We start from the raw sequence: 21140 nt of genomic DNA, 5'->3' as shown, positions 1-21140 counted from the left end.
TCATTTTATCTAAAATTATACAAAATGCGAATATGATCGTTTCCAATTGTTTGAAAAATAAAATTTCGATTGCATATACGCCATTAACAGCTGGCATCGAAATTGGTTTAATGTATAAGGCATCCAATCAATAATAGCAATTATGTTATAATGTTTCTTTTATCATTGTTTCCTATACGTGTAATTATTTATTTTACAGCAGTAATACAGAATACTTGAATATCCAAAATAACATTAAGAGTAAAGACGTAATACACTGTTTCCTACGAGGAAGAAGACGCTATGAAGATCTAACCACTTTTCCTCCATTATTTAATTATAGCTATAGGATATATCAGTGATTTCGAAAAATTAGGGTAATTCTTATGTCAATGATCGAAACTCTTATCGCGATTGATTTTTAACTAATACTTTATTAGTAATTCTATAATGGTAGAGGTAGAAATCTGTTTTATATAATGACAGATTTACTGTATTTAGAATACAGTATATTTCATATTGAATTCTGGATAATAGACATTTTGTGGTTGGTTTGCTTGAAAAGTCTGACTTTTTTTGTCCATAGAATAATTCCCGCCACATTCCATGCAACACGTTGTCGTAAAGAACGTGATAAAAATAGTTTATTTGTATTGTATAGAAAAATAATGAAATTTTTCCGTGAAAAATATTTATTTTATGCCATACATTCATCGAATAGTTTAAAGAGGGCGTTCAAAAAGGATATAAGTGTTTCATAGCGTCAGAGCTTATTTGAATCGAGCGACTTAGCCTCGAACCAGACGGCAAATCGAGTCCACGAACTCTCGAACCCCTCGTCCTCCGAAGAATTTAATTTTATTTATAAGTCTGATGGATGCATTACGTCGAAAACATTTACAGGAAATAATAAAAGATTATGCGGCTGTATGATGTTCCCATTTAGGTGCAGTGGCAGCTCCCGAAAAGGCATTGAGGTTTCAACCAATCAGGCATTTATCGAGTTTCAAACCCGCGCCATCTTCATTTTTGAACAAAGCCAGGTTGGCTGTGCTAGGAGCGAGCCGAGACCGGGTAGTAGTCCGCTTTGCGCTATTCGCGCCACAGTCGTCAGTATACGGCACTCTCCACTCCTGACTGGTTCGACTCTGTCTCACCCTCCTTTCCCCTCTCTCTTCTCTCTTCTCCCCTCCTTTGCCCCTTGGGTTTTCGCCTGACGACGCTGCTCTCTCGGGCATTTCGCCGGAAACCGACGCCGCGCGAGGACACGGAGTTTCGTTACGTGTACGTACGCAACGTTCTATCTTTTTCCTCCGTTTTGTAAGCGGGCACGCAGACATCTTACTCAACGCGCATCTATTCACCATGAGTACCAAGGAAAACAACGAGGTCGCTGTCGAGAAGGTGACCGAGAACGACAAGGCTTCCGGGGACGCGAAGTGTGAGATCAAAGGAATCAAGAGGCCGGCCGAGGTGAGTCGATTTTGTTTTTTTTTCCTTTCCCACTCGATTTCTCGAAATATCATCGCTATTATCAATTGACGCGGTCGCACGTAAGCATACACGTATACCTATACACGAAAGCACGTACTACACGCCGGCTTCTACCACGCTTCCGCGCCACGCTGCTCGGTCACGGCATCGTCTACGATTTCACGAAATCATCGCATTCGGAATACAAACTGAACTCCGAGTATCGCGTAATCTTGATAGCGTTTCTCCGTTCGATGAATCCCTTGCTTCTACCATTTGCACGCGTTTCTCATCGTAAGAAAGACGAAGCTTTCGAAATTTTTATCGATAATGCTGTTGTATTCTCGAGAAGGCGGGTGGGCGGGCAGTCGAGTATGCGTTTCGAACGACTGACGGCACAGAGGAAGATAGAGCGCCGGCCGGCATTTTCGTTGGATTCCATATTTTCTGAGGTGTCGAGAGACGCGCCAATTTCTTCCGCTCGAATCTTCCCAAATGCTTCGTAACGCGTGAACGCGATATTTTTCCGATTCGAGCAGAGTGTGTGTGAGAGAGAGAGAGGGACGCCATCGTATTTCGCGTGGCTAACACGAGCTCGATCCTTCGTTCGGTTGATCACCCCTGTTATTACAATGCCATGCATAATTGCCGACCTGCATTTCTCGTTACTGTCTAACATAGGAAACATCCTAGTTCCATTCGTACTTCACCGATAATCCGAGCGTACAATTCGGGCGGGATATCGTGGCTACTAGCGCCATGTGCTCGTTTCGTACGCTCTTGCTATTATGCGTTTTCCGAATACGATTAACCCACGCAGAGTATTGAGGATACTTTATCATTGCTGTGATTTACATCGTGCTCCGTTCGATGTACAAGATGGAGGACAGTTTTAACCTAAAATATCAGTATCATAGGTGGGAAAAGCGGGCATCCCGCGCATTTTTCTGAACACTGTCGCTGCCGCCACCACCACCGCTGTGGGTTTCCATTATGGCGCCCGAACCAAGCCCGCGTTCATTGTGCTCTCTCTCTCTCTCTCTCTCTCTCTCTCTCTCTCTCGCTTGCTCGCTCGTTCCATCTTCTCCCTCCCTTCTTCCTCTCCTTTCGCTACTTCTCTCTCGCTCTTTCTGTGTCGTAATTGATCGATAATTCGTTGTAAGAGGGTTAATCGTGTCTGACGGACGATCGATAGACTAGCACATATCTCTTTCAGGTCGCGACGTGTTGCTCTAAAATTGTTTACCGATCTGCGTGAATAAACACCGCGCCGAAGGCTTCCTTCCTTGCTTTCCTCTCTTTTTCTCTCTCTCTCTCTCTCTCTCTCTCTCTCTCTCTCTCCTTTCCTCCCTCTCCTTCCCCCTTTCCCATCTTGCTCTCCCTCCCTTCCTGCCCTTCTCTCTTGCTCTCCCCCCTCTCGATCTCTCTCTCTCTGCTCCCCTTGTCCTCGAGTCTGTCGTGTGTTCTGCTCTGTCTCTCTTTCCCTCAAGAACCCCACGCTCGCAGCCAGCGGCAACGCCATGTATTATATACCCATGTCTCTTGCCTCCCTATTCTTTCGTAGTATGCTGTGCGACGTTACGAACTTTCGAGAAAACATCGTCACGATTTTTTATCTTAAATCGGATCCTGTCGTTTTACGCGTTTCCCAATAGGAGCTGTTTCATTTTTAGCCGATACATGACGGCCAGAAAACTTGGCGGCGAAAATGCCGGTATCTTCTACTCTCTCGCGGCCCATAGAAATCATTCGTGTGGCGTGGCGTCTTCGCGCAGTGGCAGTAGCATATCACGTGGAACCATGATCGTGTAGTTGCCTCTAAATAGTTCGCGACATCGTTATTATTATTATTATCGTGTCTATTTACGATCATTCATTCCATTAATTGTAAAGCAAGAAAAAAATGCAACGACGTTAGGTTACGTATGGTGTTCATCGCGATATGCTCCAACTTACTGGCCATCGACATATTCTAGCGAAGGCGTAATTCGTTTCCATTTTACCGATTGATACGTATATCGACGATGTGCTCTGATTACGCAGTTACGTAGTAAATACGACGAATATTATATCCAGTAGTCGTAGATACTCTGTGACGCAAGCGCGGATTCGTCGAGAGAGAACGTGGAAGCAGCAAAGAAATGGCGGGAGTTACGAATAGGTTATGAATCGTACCGTATTTAGTCTTGATACCATTATTTTCTTACGATTCATAGATTTGATTTGCACTATTTCCATGGTTCTGTCATTTTACGCAATAGAACAGAGTAGTAACTCGCAATAAATCAACGTATACGATATGAAACATTTGTAAACGTTAGTTACAACTACTTTATGAAAGAGTACTGCATTAAATTCAACGGAATTTTAACTTCATTCATGGGTTTCGTGAACAGCCGTTATTTACATGTTTATTTTTTAATCATCTGAATAGAATTCAGCTGCTCTTACTTCATTTAGTGATTTTAGTAAATATTCTGATTAGTCGAATATGGTTGAGCTGATGCGTGTTACAGAAGAATTATATAACGATTATTCATGGCTCAGTTGCATGGCCGGGAGATGTTAGCGAAAATGACTTTATACATGATAGGTTATGAACGTTGGGTTATCTGTAAGACCTCGTGATTAGTAACAACTCGATAGGTAATCGTGTCTGCTGGATAACAGACAGCATCGTCATTTCATGACTATTGGCGCGTTTGTACGTCACTGTCACTTACCGTTCGTTGTGAACTATCTATAGTAACGCCATGAACGCCAAGCGGCCGATGGCGGCAGTTGTCGGTAGTTGCCGACACAGTTTCTGATTTGAAGAAACCGCGTTCGGTTTTAGGAACAGAAACAAACAATCACAATAATAACAGTTTTTCATTGAAGACCGTAGTTGTACGCACTACAAACTGTTTTTCGTTTCTCTTACGATATCCTACCAATGGTTAACGATACAGTTTCATTGACAATAATGTAACTTAGACTTTAGACAATGTTACACAGAAAGTAGATTCAATTTTTTTAGAGCGATTAATCAGTAGAGAAGACGTTATTAATATCTTACGTTTAGTCTGGAAGTTTATGAAACGAGATACTACGTTTCATTTGATAAAGTCGTTTGATAATCTGAGGACAGTTACCTTGAGGTCTATCCGTTACAATTTTTAACTGTCCGATGATCGAACAGCGTTGGAAATCGTTTACTTAAACATGTGTATTGTTTTTATTAAGCTGAAATTCATGTGTTATATCTTTTTTTACTCTATTTGAAGTTCATAGCGGTTCAGTACACATACTCAGGCACGCTGTCGTGCCTCTCTTCTCCGTTCTGTTCCCCTTTTGTACGCTATACGCACATACGATGCATCCCTTCTACAAACATGTGTTGTAGCGTGTCTGCCAATCCTTATGCTTCCCCCACTACACAGTCTCAGTCGATTCCTTCTTTTGATTGGACGATGCAGTTCTGCGAGTTTTCTATGCCCTCTTTCCTCGTATCATACACACGACGCGTGTATACCATTACGACAACCCACCCTAATCGCGAGTAACGCTGTATGAACACGAGCTTAAGGTGTACCGGTATTTTCCGTATCACACGAAACCGCACAAGATTCTTCTATATGAGTCTTTCGGTTCTTCATGTATCATGATGTCATTCCCATCAATCTTTGTAAAGGAAATGACAACGTTTGTTGAATACATCTATTGATTCATGAAGTTTCTTTTAATGTTCTTCACCATACTTGCCCCTCTTTTCCTGCTTTCCCCTCCGTCATATTTTAACGGAAGTTCCCCTCCATTTCCCTTTTCCTGTCTTTAGGTTTCTTGGCGGGAAGGAAATTCTCTTCGCCCGAGTTCTCCCCTCCTGTTATCTTTCGGTCGTTGTCAAGCTCCCCTAACCGTGTAGTTCTTCCTTCTTTTTTCCTCTGGAATGATTAATATCCAAGAGTAAAAGGTACTATTACTAAAAGATCTTATTACTAAACTGAGTAGATTTCGTATGAATATTCAAAACTCGAGATAAACTAACTTCTGTATATTTTATATTTTAGGAGAAAAATGATGATACAAAGAAACAAAAGAAGGAAGAAAATGGTGATGGAGAAGTAGAAGAAGAGGAAATTGAAGAAGAGGTGGAAGAAGAAGAAGAAGTTGACGGTGATGGTGAGGAAGACGATGAAGATGACGATATGCCAGAAGGCGAGGAAGATTTGGAAGAGGGAGAAGGTAAGGGGAATGCATTTCTAGTGTTTAAATCTATGCTATCTCTACATAAATCTATGAATGTTATTCTTTTATTGGTTTATAGACGAAGAGGAAGATGACGCAGAAGGTGAAGTGGAAGGAGAAGTAGAAGATGAAGAAGAAGACGCATAATGAAAAAGGGAAGGAGGTATGTAAGTAAGAAGGGAGGTAGGCACATGACGACGGCGGCGTCGTTGTCGTCGTCGTCGTCGTCGTCGTCATCGTCGATCTTCGGCAGTCTTCTCAGCAAACACTTACTCTCATATTGAGTGGTTGGTAGCAATGTTGATATCCATCGTGACCGAATCGTATTGCTGGAACCTCCCGACCTACAAAATAAAAATTACCACCTCACCGGAGTTGTGGTGGGCTGACACACATTAGAGGCAACCGCTATTCCTACTGTCTTGGCTCTTCGCAATTCTGGTTGTCTAGCCATCACCAAATGCTGTTAGGTAGTTTGAATTAAAACCATAGATTCGTCGTAAACATCTGCTATACGTAAAACGTGGGCCGATTTCGTTTTAATGTCATTAGTGTACTTTCAAATGTGGTCGTCGTACGTTTTTAGTACAGTAATACAACGTTCTTAAGGCGAGTCTATCGTTTTTATCCAAATCATCTATTAAAAAACTGGTATTTGCCGTCATCTGGCTTTCGTCGCGGGACAGTTTTATAACGGAAACTTATTTAAGATATAAAAAGCTCTATTGTATTTAAATAGTGTAAAATGAACATTTGTGGGTGATGATTTTTTTACATTTGAAATCAAATTTACGTTTGTAGTTCGACGAATGTCTCTCACCTTGTGCGCGTGATTGGTTTTCCTTTTCTCGAGATATATATATACGTGTATTTGCAAAGACATTGCTGCAGGAGCGCGAGCGGTCAAGGAGACAAAGAGTAAATAAAATGAATGAATGAATGAATAAGTAAAATGGATCAAGTGGTGCGTAAAAGAACAAAAAATAGCGAAATAAATAAATACAGATAGTCGGAAGGGTATCTCTCGACATTCGATGTATACTAAAACAAATTTTATTAATAGTAAACTCTGCTCCGTGCTCCTGTTTGGTCTGGAAAGAACAGGAACTAAGGTTAATGCAGCGCTCGCGCCAGGTAGTGTGGATGAGTAATGTGTGACTTTAACATTGCATAATAATTATACATAGCATGTATAAAGTTATGGAATAAGAAACATTTTATTATTAATGATAATATTATGTAACGTAATGTAATGTGGAGAGGTTGTTACACTTTAGGCTTGGGGCATAGAGTAGGGAGAGAAAATCTTTATTTTATCAAGTGCAGATACCGCAGAATTGTTTTTTTATTTACATGAAGATGTTATTAGTTCTTCACTTTATACGTTTTATGTATTTACGCGTAGGTAACTTAAGGGTGAGTCGCATGTCAAAAATCGAATACAGTGCTAAGGGGTGGTGGTTTATCAAAATATCTGAGTAGTACTCTCCCTATTCGACTGCTCTCGTACGAGCGTAATTCATTTGTATTTTACGTCCTGTGGTTTTATTTTGACTTCATCGTCATGGACAGGCTCGTAGCAACGATTCGTCAACTGTTAAAAAATGAGTGACTGTATTCTCTGTCACAACGGTTCCTTCAACCGTACGGTGATCAATATTTCTTATCAGTGATCGTACCCAAGAAATTATCAATGGTGTTATATATATATTTTTTAATGAATTCGTCTCATTTACTGATTGCCCAATGATTGAAAGATAACATATAGTCTTCGTGTTAGAGTCGTTGGGTCGTTGCGAATGGAACATGTCCATGCCACCACTACTTATTTTGGGAGACTGGTAGACAAAAAAAAGGGTGAAGAGACATTGCGGTTACGATACCATTGTACCATAGCTGCATAATAAATAAAAGTAACGATAATTTGAATGCGAGACGATGTCCCACGTTTTAATGTACAAATATTTTCGAATGAAGATAGTTAAATAAAACGCAGTTAGATCAGAGAAAACAATTCGTTCTCGTAAGTAGTAATGGGTTTACCATCCGAATACAAATTACACAGAAATGGCAGTATTAAAGAAACGAAAAAAAGGAAAAAAAAAAGAAACTGCTATTCGTGGACTGAATCCTGCTATGCTAAAATCTAAGGAGATGGAATGCACTGTGTAACATTTATTCGATAATGAATAACTTTACTCAATTGGGGGCGCGCTATTACCATGAATAGAAGAAAGGAAACTCGGAGAGAAAAGCTAATGAATCGACGCAATTGTTAATAAACAATCATTGTACTATTTACAGAACATACCATCTCCAGAACTCTGTTACTCTACGATTTTATACACAATCTGCTGCTGTATTTATCACGTGTTCACTTCAAGATAGTACCTTGACAATCGTGTTGGCAAAGAGCTATCTTAAAGTACAGGTGCCTGAGCAAAAAATGAGTACTTTAGCGTTCATAGTATACAATACAATATACTGTAAGCATAGGTCCATTTAATTTTATTAAAATACAATATCAAGCCCCGTTTGCAACATGTCCAAAAAGAATAGAGAAAGACTCGCGTTTAGTACTTTTTTGAGCCAGAGTGATCATGAAATCCTCTGCTCAGGTACTGGACGTGATTCTACAAATTATTTGCTGGTGCTAACGGGTCTTAACAATCAATCAGGCTGATCGCCAAGATACCGTTACATCCCTACGTTTGTTAGGTAAGCATTGACAAATAAAAGAAGAAATTTAATGATCTTGATGAATTTGGTAACGAAACGTCATGATTACGTAAAATGAGGATGATTCTAGGCTAAGAATTTGGTTTGTGTGTTCATAAGTCTTGTTCAAACTACTTTTGTACAGGATACCATCTCATCATCACTTTCGACGTAACAGTAACCGACACCACAGACTATATTTCTGCCCATTCCATCAGAATTGAACTTTCATTGTATTTTTAAGTAAATACATTTTGGAAAACAACACAATTGGTTTTTTATTCTTCACGTGTTGTGAAGGAACTGAGTCTCTTCCCTGTTTATACATATTACTTTATATTGCTAAGGCAATTTATTTCTTTAATGACATAGAATAGTTTTTACTTGTACATAGGTACGAATTAAGAATTGAGAATTCTGTGTGTAGGATTGCTATGTAAATATTGAGAAAGAATTTACGATAGAACATGTACGTATAATGATTTATAATCAATTTTTTATTGAATACTATTGAAGTTCAATATTCGTGTTTACACAATTGTATGTAAGCAGTATAACATTATACTCCTTGATGTAATCTTATATGTAAAATGTATGTACCTACCTATAACTTTATTTGTATTGGATGTCTGTTTATAAAATGATCTGTATAATAATAGTGAGTTTAAGATGATATTTGGTAACCTGGCACCGGGATGCTACAATCACGTGTATTGTGTACATAAAAATTTACGATAAAACCATACAAAAATTTCCTGTCCTCTATACGGAACAGAAATCTTTACTTATGGATAAACCAATGTACCTGGACGGACTGTATATTGGAATTTTTATAGACAAAGTATACATGTAATTGAGAAACGAAGCACTTGTGTTTAGAAATTACACCTAATATAAAAAAACTATATTTACAAACAAGTTTGTAGCAAAATATGTAAAAAATAAAAATCGAAAATTTGTATAAGCGTACACATGTAATAAGAAAAATTGCTCAGAGGTGTTTATTTTACCTAAAACAGGTTATACTTTGTACGAGTATTGCGTGCATATTCTCTTTTACAATATACTGCGTATTTCAATCACTATGTTTTATTTCGTACAATTGTTCTCATTAAGACGCTCTGTATGCACGTCATAATGTACAGATTTTGATACATTTTGATCACAGTCACAGCATTTTATATATTACTTAGATGGATAAATATTTTGTGATGTTTAAAAAATGGGAATATTGTACAAAAACATTAACAGCGTTTAAAATAGGCGATTCTGTTAAAGACATAGTTTACAAAAGAATGTAAAGTGATCGGTGATGCAATTTTATCACAACCAATTCAATTTTACTTTCAAAGTAGATAACTTAAATTTCTAGTTAGAAAATAATTTCTTCAATAAAATTTATGACGATCGTAATTTAATCGTCGATCTCTCGTGCTGGTTTATACATGCTGTTTAAAGTACAGAGTTCCTGAATGGTGCTGTTAGTAATTCTTGTAAAACTGTCCGTCATGTTATTACTTTCTTCAACATTGTTCATCTCTACGTTTGCTGCTTTACTCGTCTCAGGCTAAAGTTCATAATAGTTATTTTCTTATTCACTTTAGTATTGTAAAAATTGTATAATGTGTGAAATATCAATATCTTGTATACCTTGCTAGAGTCCGAAATAGATAATCCACTTGATAAATTCTCGGATAGAGCGGTACCAAAGGCAGCAAGCTCTGCTGAATCGAGTTGATTGAGACTTAAGTCAAAACTGTACTGCTGACTGTCCATATCTAAAACACTTGTGACATCCGTCCCGCTTATTCCACCTGCTGAATCCATTAGGATAGATGAATCGACATTTTGAAACAATAGTATATTTGTAGGTAGATTTACACAGTACTTGCTTATATTACCAGTATTGTCTAACGTTTGTAATTCTTCTTGGTAATTTGATGCCACTCTATTTAATACCAATTGTTCTTGCGGCTGTGTTTGTAACGTATTGGGTACATATGGAAATTGTTGAATGTGCGTTCCTGCCGCCGATTGTTGTACTACATGACTGCTTGTTGACTGATATTGAGGTGATAGTTGCGATTGAATAAGAGGTTGATTGTACGAATTGTATTCCATAGGCGATGGCGTACGTCCTGGAGATACTTGAGGTCTGTGTAATAGTTCAAGTTCTATAACTTTATATGACCGTTTCGTGTATACTTTTTCTTAAGATAATAAGTGTAACAAGACTTTTCATTACCTGAGAGTCTGCATTGTAGAGTGTGGCTGTGGTGAAGTAGTTCCTACTGAGAATAATGGAAAAGATCCTCCACTTGTAACTGAACCACCATAAGGAGATATCCTTTCTATCGGTTCTGGTTTGATAATATTAAAATTGTATTGAACTGGTTGATTTAATATTACAGCATCTACAATAGGACAGAACAATTAAATACAACTACTAGCAAGTCAGAGTCTGAGACTATGAATGCCTGCTATGCAATAGTTTACAACACTATGTTAGTTTTTTTACATGAAACATAGGAAAGGGAAAAAATTAGATAGGAAAACGAAAATGAAATAAGCAACGATTATGCAAAAGAACATACATACAGCAAAACTTTGAAGTAAAAGGGATTAATTGTATAAAATGATGCATGCAATTTTATATATTTTCACTTCAAACGCCATTCTGTATTGTGGTTTGTATTGCCATAAAAAATACAATCAACATAATTAGCAAAGTATTAACAAACTAAACTAATATTATCATATCGTACCTGGAAGTTTTATTACATGTATTATTCTTTTAATCTGAAATTGATTGGGAGCAGAATAAAAAACACGATATTTTCGTTATTAAGTAATTGTACATATATAGACAGATATATTATGCATATGTAAATCATACAATAGTATAGATATAGCTTTTTCCTTTCAAAGAAGCAATTTATAAAAATCTGAATTTCCACACAAATATTGCACATTGTTTCCATTCTTATTATACTGTACTGCTGAATTTGTAAGTACAACATTCTCGTACGAGAGCAGGGTACTTGTATCTTATTAAATTCCAAGCTATACAGCTGTCTTTAATTTGATATATTAATGGATATAAAAATAGTATCCATTTACATAGTCACTGTGGACAATTACAAAAATACAGTTTTCTTTAATGTACAAGGCCACTGCTCTTCAATCATTCAAGTACAAATTTCAAATATTTATACAAAATACGTTCTTAAAAAAGTATAAAACAAGATTCCTTGTAAGTGTGTGAAAATATATATGTATATGTATACAATATTCCTTAATTATAATGAAAATTGTAATCTATGAAAAAATATTTCTCTTTGCACAGTGGAAATTTTCAACAATTTTTGTGTATTATTGGTTGAAACAATTTCTAGGCACTGTTCATTACAATTAAGCTCATCAAATATTTCATTTCCAATGTGTAAAGATTGGATTAATTCTGTTGTTAGTATATGATGTGACTTAGAAACGCTAAAAACTGTGATGTTCCGACAACTATAAACTTGCGTCTCATATAAAATACCGCAAACATTCTCCAAATGTACAAGATCTCCACATCTGTGGAACTTTCAACAAATTTTCAATATTCATTATAACAATCATTACAACAAATGGGTCTCATGAACCCGTAAAAATGCACAAAGGGGTATTTATTGCTGGCATTACTGAGACAGCTTGCGAATTTATTCCTCTTTCGGATAAAGTATGATAGCAAATATCAACATGAAAATTAGTTATAGTATGAAGAGAAGTAGAACCAGCAATTTGACATAAAAAAGTAGCCACAATGTACTTTGATTTTGACGATGCGATGACATCAATGGCGCCAATTAAACCCATCCCCGGCAAAGCTGTAGAATTGAGAACAATTTTGTAAAAATACTCACGCTTCTCAGCTTCTGCCTGTACATGCCTCAAAACTAGCGCATTTGGACTGTTATTAAACTTTTGTCTCTTTCGTCTTAATGAATCAGGATCATCTATAAATGATTGTACATTAACCACGTGACTTATCAACAATTTGTCCGAAAGACAAAACCATTACAAATTTCGAAATATTTTCTTACCGTTAAATACTATACATGCAAAAAATAATAACTTTCAATTCAAAATGTTTACAAGTTACAAACAAATAAAACGACTTGACCCTCTAAATATAAATTAAATGCCTATACTAGGACTAGAAATGAAGTGACGTGTATAAACTTGGGAAAGCATAAAAAACTTAACAACTTATCATAAATAATAAAAAGCAATAATATAAGATTCAAAAACGTAATATAGCAACACTGTAAAACCTGACTAGAAGGAATACTAACTTTGATAATAGACAACAAATTTCCATTAAATTTATGCTTCAACTTCTTTAAGATGTATATGAAAGACTATGGAAGAAAGTATAACAATTTGTACCTTGACTAGAATATCGTAAAGTCTCTTTTAAAAAAGAAGTGTTTTGAATTATAAAAAATTTGTTAACTCTTTACACTTGGCAAGGTTTGATAGTGGAGATACCGCTAGCTCAGAGCAATATTCCCAAGTGTAAAGTGTTAAATATACACATGCATCGCAATAACGTGAGCATATCAAAGCTGTGAAAGTAGTCTGCAGAAAATTCTCCATCAAAGTGTTAATAATATATTTCTGCGAGATCATTTAGGGAAAAATGTCACCCACAAGTGAAACTATGTTATCAAACGTTAAAAAGTACAAATAGAATTAGGTTTCTTTTTTTTCTGAAAAAATCTTTCCACCCTCTACGGGACTATAATAGAAAGACAATTCATCAAACTCCGACGCAGTTGCGTGCGGAGCCATAGCAGTATATAATGCGTAATGTTCAGCTTCTGTCAATTCCATCCCATAAGGTGGTGTCTCGTCACCACCTAATTTAAGAGATTTAACGCTAGTAGTGCTTATAGCACTAGATCTTGGTGTTTGCAATTGTGAACCAATACTTTCTCGGATATTCAGAGACGTATTACTATCTTTGAACACGTTTGAAATAGTATCCTTATCTTTCTTTGTCTTTTTCGTAAACAGCTTGGAAAATAGGCCTTGTTTTGAATTCTTGGTCAGCGTATTGGGGAGGGAAGGCAAGTTTTTGTCTGGTGCTTGGATTAAAGGGTCTGTTGACATAGTAGAGGATATAGGTCGAGGTAGAAGGGGCATAGAGGGCATTTTGCGGATGCGTTTCGGAGGTAAAGGAGGTAATCGCTCCTCAGTCTCCTGCGTGCCATCCCTTTTAGTGGTTGCTGACGGTGATGGACAAGGTGGAGTAGGGAGAGAATTTGATACAGTCACATCTTCGTATTTCCTATCATTCGGTAAGTCAACAAATTCTATAGGATTTTTCATAGCCATTTGTAAACTAGTGTAAGTTTGATTGTCGCAAACGTCGATGTCCATAGATTGATTAGTTGTATTCTGCTCAAGGGCTGCTTGCACTAACTTTAAGTGTGTGTCGGCATAAATTTGATCAAGTTCCGCTACTTGAGTCAACAGTTCGTTAAATGATTTGTTACAATCTTCCGTTTCGGTTTTAAAATTTGCTTCGTTATCCTTTTCTTTAAGACACATTTGTCCTTTCTGCACCCACTTGTCTACTTCCGAATAGTCGAACCAGTCTGATGTAGTTTTAGAAGTTTCTGAATTGTGTAATTCCTGCGTATCATCATTGACGCTATTTTGTTTAACGCGAGTTAAAGTTCCTGAATTCGAATGAACCGTTCCCTTATCGGTTAGATCATTATCATTATCTAACTTGTGCATTCTATTCGTTTGTTCATTTTGTGTGTCTTTTTCTATCTGAATCGGTATCTCATTATTCTCGTAATCTATTATAGTATTTTTTAAGTAATCTACATTTTGTGCAGCGTTCTGATTGACTTGAATACTTCCGTTACAAGAGTCTAAAGTATTTCTTACATTATATAAATCGTTTAGAGCACGTAAAGCAGAAATTTTGTTGTTCGATCTCTTTATATCGAAATCGTTATTATTATATTCATCGATAGTACGCGGGAATTTTAACACAGGATTCGACAGTAACGCCGATTCGCTGGCCAAAATTTTACTAAAAGTACTATAATCTGTTTTCTTCCTGGCAAATGCTTTCCGTAAAGACCAGAAAGCAGGCCTACCTGCACCAAGTGGTAACATCTGAAACGGTAACGCTTCGCTCATTGCACCGTCCGATGGTCTCTTGAGTTGAATGCACACTTGTACTGGCTGATCAACTTGTTGTATGCGATAAGTAGGTGTTCTGAACGCGATTGCTGTCTGTTAACACATATTAAATTTACATTTAGTATTTGTTAACTTAATATAAATTAAATTAAAATAGCCATGTCATACCTGTTTGTGTACATGAGTAGGCTGGAAGTCACCAAATCCTTCCCAAACTACTTGTCCATCTTTTTCTTCAAAAAACCTAACTTGTATGTCTTCTTTTGCCACTTTCTCACACAATAAAATCATCTCCATACCACCAGCAACTGATGCACTGCAATGACTGAGCTTGCAGATTACAAGATCTGACATTGCCTCTGAAATATTCAAAATATGAATAAGTAACTATTTGTCCAATCATTAAATATATAGTATAATGAAAACAAAATTTACTTTTATCAAATATCGGGTCAGATACCACTGGTGGTAAAGGAACGTTAAACTTTCCCTTCTGTGAGCCTTCTAGAAAAACTTGGAAACATAATCTCACTGCATTTAAGTCAATGCTGGTAGGTTGTCTTTTATGTTCGAAGCCAGCTATAAAAAGATAACATACAGTTTTTCTTTTCTCTTGCAAAATTTTTTATAAAATTATGTCACTATTATTCTAGCTTACTTCGAAAAGGATCTACACGAATTTCTTCCCTTATTCTAAGTGCTTCTTCAATATCCTTCTTTTTAACACACTGAATACCAAGATTTGCAAATGTGACTGTCATATTGTCTGATGAAACTTCTACTGTACAAACACCTCGTTTACATGCTTCCTTCCCAACAAGATTGTGAGGGTGTGGTCTGTGCGGTTGATCTTTAGTTACACATGACACTACAACTACAGCACGGCCTTTGTAGCCTACTATCTGCGCATAACATTGCTTGTTTTTATGCAAGATCCGATTAAAAATTTGTTTTCTTAGTACTTACTCTTATACTAGGAAATGTTTTATTTTCTGGTGTACTGTTTACACCAGGTATACTACCAGCTGATCTGCCTTCGCACTCATAGCGAAAACGTAAAGCTTTGCTTGCTGGTTGTTCTATTATCTCAACATATGGCAATAACCGTCCAGTGTTCATTTCCACTAGAGGTTGATCCTCCCTTCCACTAGACTCCACAAATCCAGGATCAGTAGTTTGAATGACTTCAACTATTCAATGAAATTAGTCAAAACATTTGAAGCATAAAATCTATATTTGTAATAACATGAAATAATTATTATTACTTACTGACATCACTTATATTTATATTTCCATCACTCATACCATGGAATTGTTCCATGCCTTTTATTTAGTGGTTAGTGCACTGGACAGTAGCCATCTGAAAAACGATTTTCATTTTATTATGTGTTGCTACTTAAGAAAAAATGTTCTGTAATCATTTTATGCACGAGTAATTCATGACAATCACGTTTCCATTAACTTTTTAACATTTGTTTCAGACACCTTATCAAAGGAGGAAAACTAATCACACAAGCTGCATTTCGCGGAACTTTAGCATAGTATAGAAAATGTTTTGCCCGAATACTACCGAAACGAAAATGAGCAAACGCGTGAATGAATGATAGATACCTAAAAAAAAGAATTGTACTCCCAGAACGATTTATTCGGTGCAAATCGAATCGTGCACCTCGAAGTGTGCATCAAACATGTTCACGGAAAATGTGTTTGTGTCGCAACACGGCCGATGGATTGACGTAGAAGAACAAGTTAGGCGTAACTTTCGATTAATACCGGTCGGGAGAGATCGTGTGTAAATTAGGTAGCGCGGGTAGCAATTCCATGTGGAGAGGATCTCTAACCAATGGAACGACAGCTGTTCACAGGTATATGTACTTCCAGAGGCACTGCAATACACAAGTGTCCCGAGTCCCGAGGGAACAGAAACTGCGAAAGAGCAGAGGGCGAGGAGGGATCCACGCTGATCCAATCATTATTTTGGGAGAGCCTAGGTCTGTACAAGCCGTGCAGCTATAATTAAACTATCGTAGGACAATGTGACGAGAAAGACTTGCCTGCAGCTCGATCGACATAACAAGGCACTTTCGACTTTACGAAGAAGAAAATCTGTTTAACGAGCTCCCGAGTTGCAGAATATATCGAATCTCTGATTCGAAATCCTCAATCGGTGCTGCGCACACGATTCACACGCGATATAAAAGCGGACACGGCCGTGACTAGAAACGAGACTTGACGCGACACAACATTTCGTTCGGACTTTGCATCAGTACTGGTATATGGTATATGTCTCTTGACTCTTGACGCTTCCAAGGTAGGAGTAGACCGATATATACTCCATAGATACGCGCGAGTTCGCGCATTCTCCACACGAATCTACATACATTCTTACCACTGATTCGAGCAAGTATACCGTCTATGTATCGATAGGTGAAGTACATCATTTTTTGATTACTTAGAAGTTCCTCCACGAATGGCGACAGATTGTTCTCACGAGTTTTACAAGTATCGTTTCCTTTTCCTCGCCAATTTATACATGCGTTTTTTATTCTCAAACTTCTCCATTGAAAGAAATTCGCGGTTAAGGTTCATCGAATTTATCGTGCGTATAGATTAAGATCCAGGAGCGTAGATAGGTAGATGGTATTTGGACGCTTGGGGGACGATGACTCACGTCGACGGTCGACACGTCACATAATTCTGTTTTATCATGCGGAGTAACGTAGAACGTTAAATAATCATAGATTTGTTTTAAATCATGTGCTAATTAAGCTAGGAAATAATTACTTATTTTCTTTGGAACTAGTTTCTTTCGTTACTGTAGCTTTACGATCATTCACATTTATGGCGGGAATAGTCAGCTATCGAAGGTTTAAGGTTACAACGCGAATCAGATCGCGCGTTACATAAGTTCTAATCGTTTCCTACGTGTGTCGTTGTAGGCGTACTTGATTTATGATTTATGCAATTCCACGAACTGACACATTCGAAGCAAATAGCCGCGTGACAGGTCGCGTGTCCTATTCTAAACAATTGAATTTATCGAGCAAGAATCACAAAGTTGATAATAGAAACAGAAAAGAAGAGGAAGCTCGTCTGGTTTCCATGACGAGAGATAAACAGCACTCGTTACATTTTGTAAGAGGTATTTACTTGCGAATACTGCTACGACATGCCAGAAACTGCGATTATACCGAAAAGCCCATCATCTCTGAGCGCCTCGACGAGCTCGAGAGAAGATCCGAGCTACTTTCCCGTGGAAAAGCGGTTGACGCGATGCGTGCAACGTAAATTCCAAGGGTACTCTCAGCTTCCAATAAGATGTCAGAAACCGAGCACGTATTATCGTCCACCGAGGACTTCCTTCAGGTTGGCCGGCCTCGCCACGATAAATTGCACCGCCTCGCTTAACACGGCAAAAAGTTGCCCGGATAATGTCTCCGTTTTTCGCGTGATCAGTACGCCGCGTTGCAAGAAGAGCTTATCAATGAGTGATCTCTCGCTGTCGGTAATGGAAGTGGAAAACAGTAATCTAGGGTAAACCACTAATCACTGTAATTTCATTCTTTTCGAAATGGCTTCTGTTTCCTTCTAACAAGAAGTCAATCAATTTTTAGGGTACACCGTCGATAATAGGTTGATCTTTATTTTTCTCTCGGTTTCTAACGAATTAGTTAAGATCGCAACAATTTCTCGAACGAATTCCTTTTGTCGATCTTAGATCGGATAGCAATTCGACGCTGGAAAAACTTGACGAAGGGGAGAAGATGTATGCTGGGAGTGACGTTGGGATTAGTGTTGGCATCAAAAAATGGATGGATGGATTCGTGTTGCCTGAGTCTGAGGATGGAGGTTCGCGACTCTTTCAGAATCCAAGAAAAGCAGCTACCTTAGTTTGTCGTTCGCTGATGTTGAACGCTTGGAGACGCAGGCGCGAGGAGGTTCTTTGCCTCCACGATACGATCGACGATCTTACAGAGAAAATCAAGAACATGCATCTGCAGGTTTTCGTTTTGCGTAGACTGATCGACACAGAGAATGGCCGTGTCAGTAGACTGACTGGAGAGGTGCATCGCGTTAGGATACGGTTTGAAGAAACACTGAAAGAAAAAGATGAACTAACGACGGTAATTTTTCCGTTGCATTTGACACTTGTCGCTATACTCTTTACATGAATAAAAAAAGAAAATCATGATTTGTCCGGAATCGTAAGACAGTATAACGTCGAGTATCAACTACAGGCACCTACTTTGCCTTTCCTCTGGCAAGCACGAGAGTTCAATGACGTGTATCTAACTAAAGGGATGACACTAACGTGAGAACTCGCGCGATATACGTTGGACGCGTATTGTAACGTAGTTACGGCACTTCTGATATGGCTCGTCCATTATAATCAGCAGTTTCATTAATATTATAGCGTGAAGTCTTGTAAAATACATTATTTTTTTTAGTTCAGTTTCCATAGCAGTCTTATTTTTCATCAATGAAAGAGTAATAATTACTTTAATGTTCTCGCTTGGTATACCTGCTGCTATAGTACCGACCAATTAATTAGTATACCTATACGATAGACGCAAGTGAGAAGTTGGCAGTGGTCCAGCTGCTAATTGTAAAGCGAAAGAAGGAACTGTGTATCGTACCATGAGTACGTCGGATGAAATAGATAAAACGGGATGTCTGGTTTTAGATACTTTCGGGTATTTACGAAGTTCACGAACTGGGTTACCCGTTCGTTGCAGGAAAAGGAGAAAATGGAGGAGGAAATGAAGCGGTTGAGCGAGCTATCCGAGGAGAGGCTGGTCGCGGCGGAGAATGTACGAAACGAGCTGCACACTGCGCAAAGTCAACTTCGAGCGCTCGATGAGCAAATTTCGAAGGATCGGGAGAAGTTATTGAAATTGCGAGAAGAGAAACAAACACTTGAGACAAAGGCTAGTTTCTTTCTATCTTTTAAACTAAATCGTTTCACCATTTAGTAGTTTATAAAAAAAAGGGGGATTTTTTTTTTTTTACCAAACACAAAAGTTAATTATTTTCCATTCTATTTTCTTCTTTTCGTATAGTAAATCTCACAGTCTTGCTATATATTGTGCGCGTGCTTACAAATTGATTCCATTGGATGACTCACTGTTGCGCTCGTGAGCAGACGACCCCGAAGAGGGTGAATTCTCGGTTCGATGCGAGCTTCTACCACTTTCTATGTAGACATGAGTCACCACTCACCCCTAAAATTTTGAAAGAACATTCTAATGAAAGGTTTCAAATCTAAGTAGAAATGTAGTTGTACTCGTTATCGTACTTGCTTGCTGTAGGTATTTTGTTAGGTAGGTCAATGTACTGAAGGACATAGTGCAGTGTTGAGTCACGATTTTTCTGTTGCATCGGTGACTCAATGTGGTGTAATATTCCTTTCGTACCAAGAAAAGGGATCGATATTAGACCTTGTTTCTCGCAGAATGGATTGCAAAAGAACGTGCGATTCTTTCGCCTATTTAATTTTGCTATTTTTTAATTATATTTTAAGTGAACGGGTTTTTATTATTATCGATAAAAATATGACAAGTAGGACTTCACATGTAGGTGGTTGATAGCGAGACATTGGCTATGCAACAAGAGACGAGAGCGGAAAAAGCGGAAGCAATTGTGGAGGATCTGCAGAGTAAATTAGCTACGCAGATCGCTCTGGTAGAATCTTTAAAACAGCAAATTCAACACTACTCCAAGTAAATTTAATAACTAGAATGATTACTGCAATATAATCATTCGTTCAAATTCAAACTTTACATTCGTAGGGAGCTGAAAATGAAGGAGGATGAGACACTTAGATTGGAAAAACGTTTGAGATCTAGTGAAGAAATTGGGAAGTCTCTAAATTTGCGTACAATTTTTTTAGAAGCCCAGTTGGCTGACCGAGAAGCAGCTTTACGTCACTCAGAATCAAATTACAACTCACAGTTGTAAGTTTGCGTTAGTGTGATACTTACGACAGAGACTGAGAATGCTCTGTTATACTTTCGAATATCGTAGATTGGAGTTAAATGAGATGAGGGAACGCTTGATACGTCAGTCACAGGAAAGGGGTTGGAGTAGTAGAATGTTGCAAATAGCTGGCTCTGTTATCCGGGCGCCAAGGGCCATTCTTCGTACTTTCTTGTCCACTACAACTCCAGCGTTAACCGCTTAAAGGTAATCTTTCAGTTTATTGATAATTTTAGAAAATATGAGATTTCTATTATGATTTAGATGGAATCGTTTGAGCGTATCTCAAATACGTTTCAATATACTTGAATCGAAAGAATGAAGAAGTAGAACTTCGAGTTGGGCAATGATTTAAGGCGGGAAGATTCTGTGAGCACAAGGAACTGTGAGTCGAGGTAGAAAAGTTGTATCCAGTTCCTAAGAAGGAGAGGCGAAAGAGTAGATGTTAGTCCTAGAGCTACAGTAAATTTTCAGGCATTTTTTTAATCTTTGAAAACGTAGGCTTTTTATTTTCTTTTTTTTATTTCATATACTTTCTAATATGGGGCATTTTTTGA

The 21140-nt window shown here is 37.9% G+C and overlaps 3 protein-coding genes across 6 annotated transcripts; 2 read left to right on the top strand and 1 right to left on the bottom strand.

Moving 5' to 3' along the window:
- The first annotated feature begins 1061 nt into the window (after window positions 1-1061).
- On the top strand, window positions 1062-7613 carry LOC143182506 (uncharacterized). Its single transcript, XM_076383534.1, has 3 exons — window positions 1062-1452; window positions 5502-5676; window positions 5759-7613. The coding sequence occupies exons 1-3, from the start codon at window positions 1345-1347 to the stop codon at window positions 5824-5826; spliced, it is 351 nt and encodes a 116-aa protein (XP_076239649.1). The 5' UTR covers window positions 1062-1344; the 3' UTR covers window positions 5827-7613.
- Window positions 7614-8877: 1264 nt separating this feature from the next.
- On the bottom strand, window positions 8878-16882 carry Dl (dorsal). Of its 4 annotated transcripts, none has more exons than XM_076383501.1 (13): window positions 16662-16873; window positions 16219-16600; window positions 15877-15967; window positions 15574-15797; window positions 15266-15509; window positions 15043-15186; window positions 14776-14966; window positions 14562-14700; window positions 12306-12398; window positions 10643-10811; window positions 10299-10552; window positions 10048-10214; window positions 8878-9964 (listed from the first exon to the last, which is right to left on the bottom strand). In XM_076383501.1, the coding sequence occupies exons 3-13, from the start codon at window positions 15926-15928 to the stop codon at window positions 9812-9814; spliced, it is 1830 nt and encodes a 609-aa protein (XP_076239616.1). In that variant the 5' UTR covers window positions 15929-15967; window positions 16219-16600; window positions 16662-16873; the 3' UTR covers window positions 8878-9811. The 4 variants fall into 4 exon arrangements, with proteins under 4 accessions (XP_076239616.1, XP_076239617.1, XP_076239614.1 ...); XM_076383502.1 differs by having other exon boundaries at window positions 10048-10211; XM_076383499.1 differs by lacking the exons at window positions 8878-9964; window positions 10048-10214; window positions 10299-10552; window positions 10643-10811; window positions 12306-12398 and having other exon boundaries at window positions 13133-14700; window positions 16662-16882.
- An 894-nt stretch (window positions 16883-17776) lies between these two features.
- Window positions 17777-21126, top strand: LOC143182496 (uncharacterized). The gene is made up of 7 exons (XM_076383512.1): window positions 17777-18141; window positions 18326-18731; window positions 19344-19535; window positions 20185-20327; window positions 20397-20561; window positions 20632-20790; window positions 20848-21126. The coding sequence occupies exons 1-6, from the start codon at window positions 17777-17779 to the stop codon at window positions 20786-20788; spliced, it is 1428 nt and encodes a 475-aa protein (XP_076239627.1). The 3' UTR covers window positions 20789-20790; window positions 20848-21126.
- The last annotated feature ends 14 nt before the right edge of the window (window positions 21127-21140 follow it).

The sequence above is a fragment of the Calliopsis andreniformis genome, chromosome 8, assembly GCF_051401765.1.
Source record: "Calliopsis andreniformis isolate RMS-2024a chromosome 8, iyCalAndr_principal, whole genome shotgun sequence".
NCBI classification, from domain to species: Eukaryota; Metazoa; Arthropoda; class Insecta; order Hymenoptera; family Andrenidae; genus Calliopsis; species Calliopsis andreniformis.
Note: the sequence above shows the minus strand (reverse complement) of the source record. Positions and strands in the feature narration are given on the sequence as shown.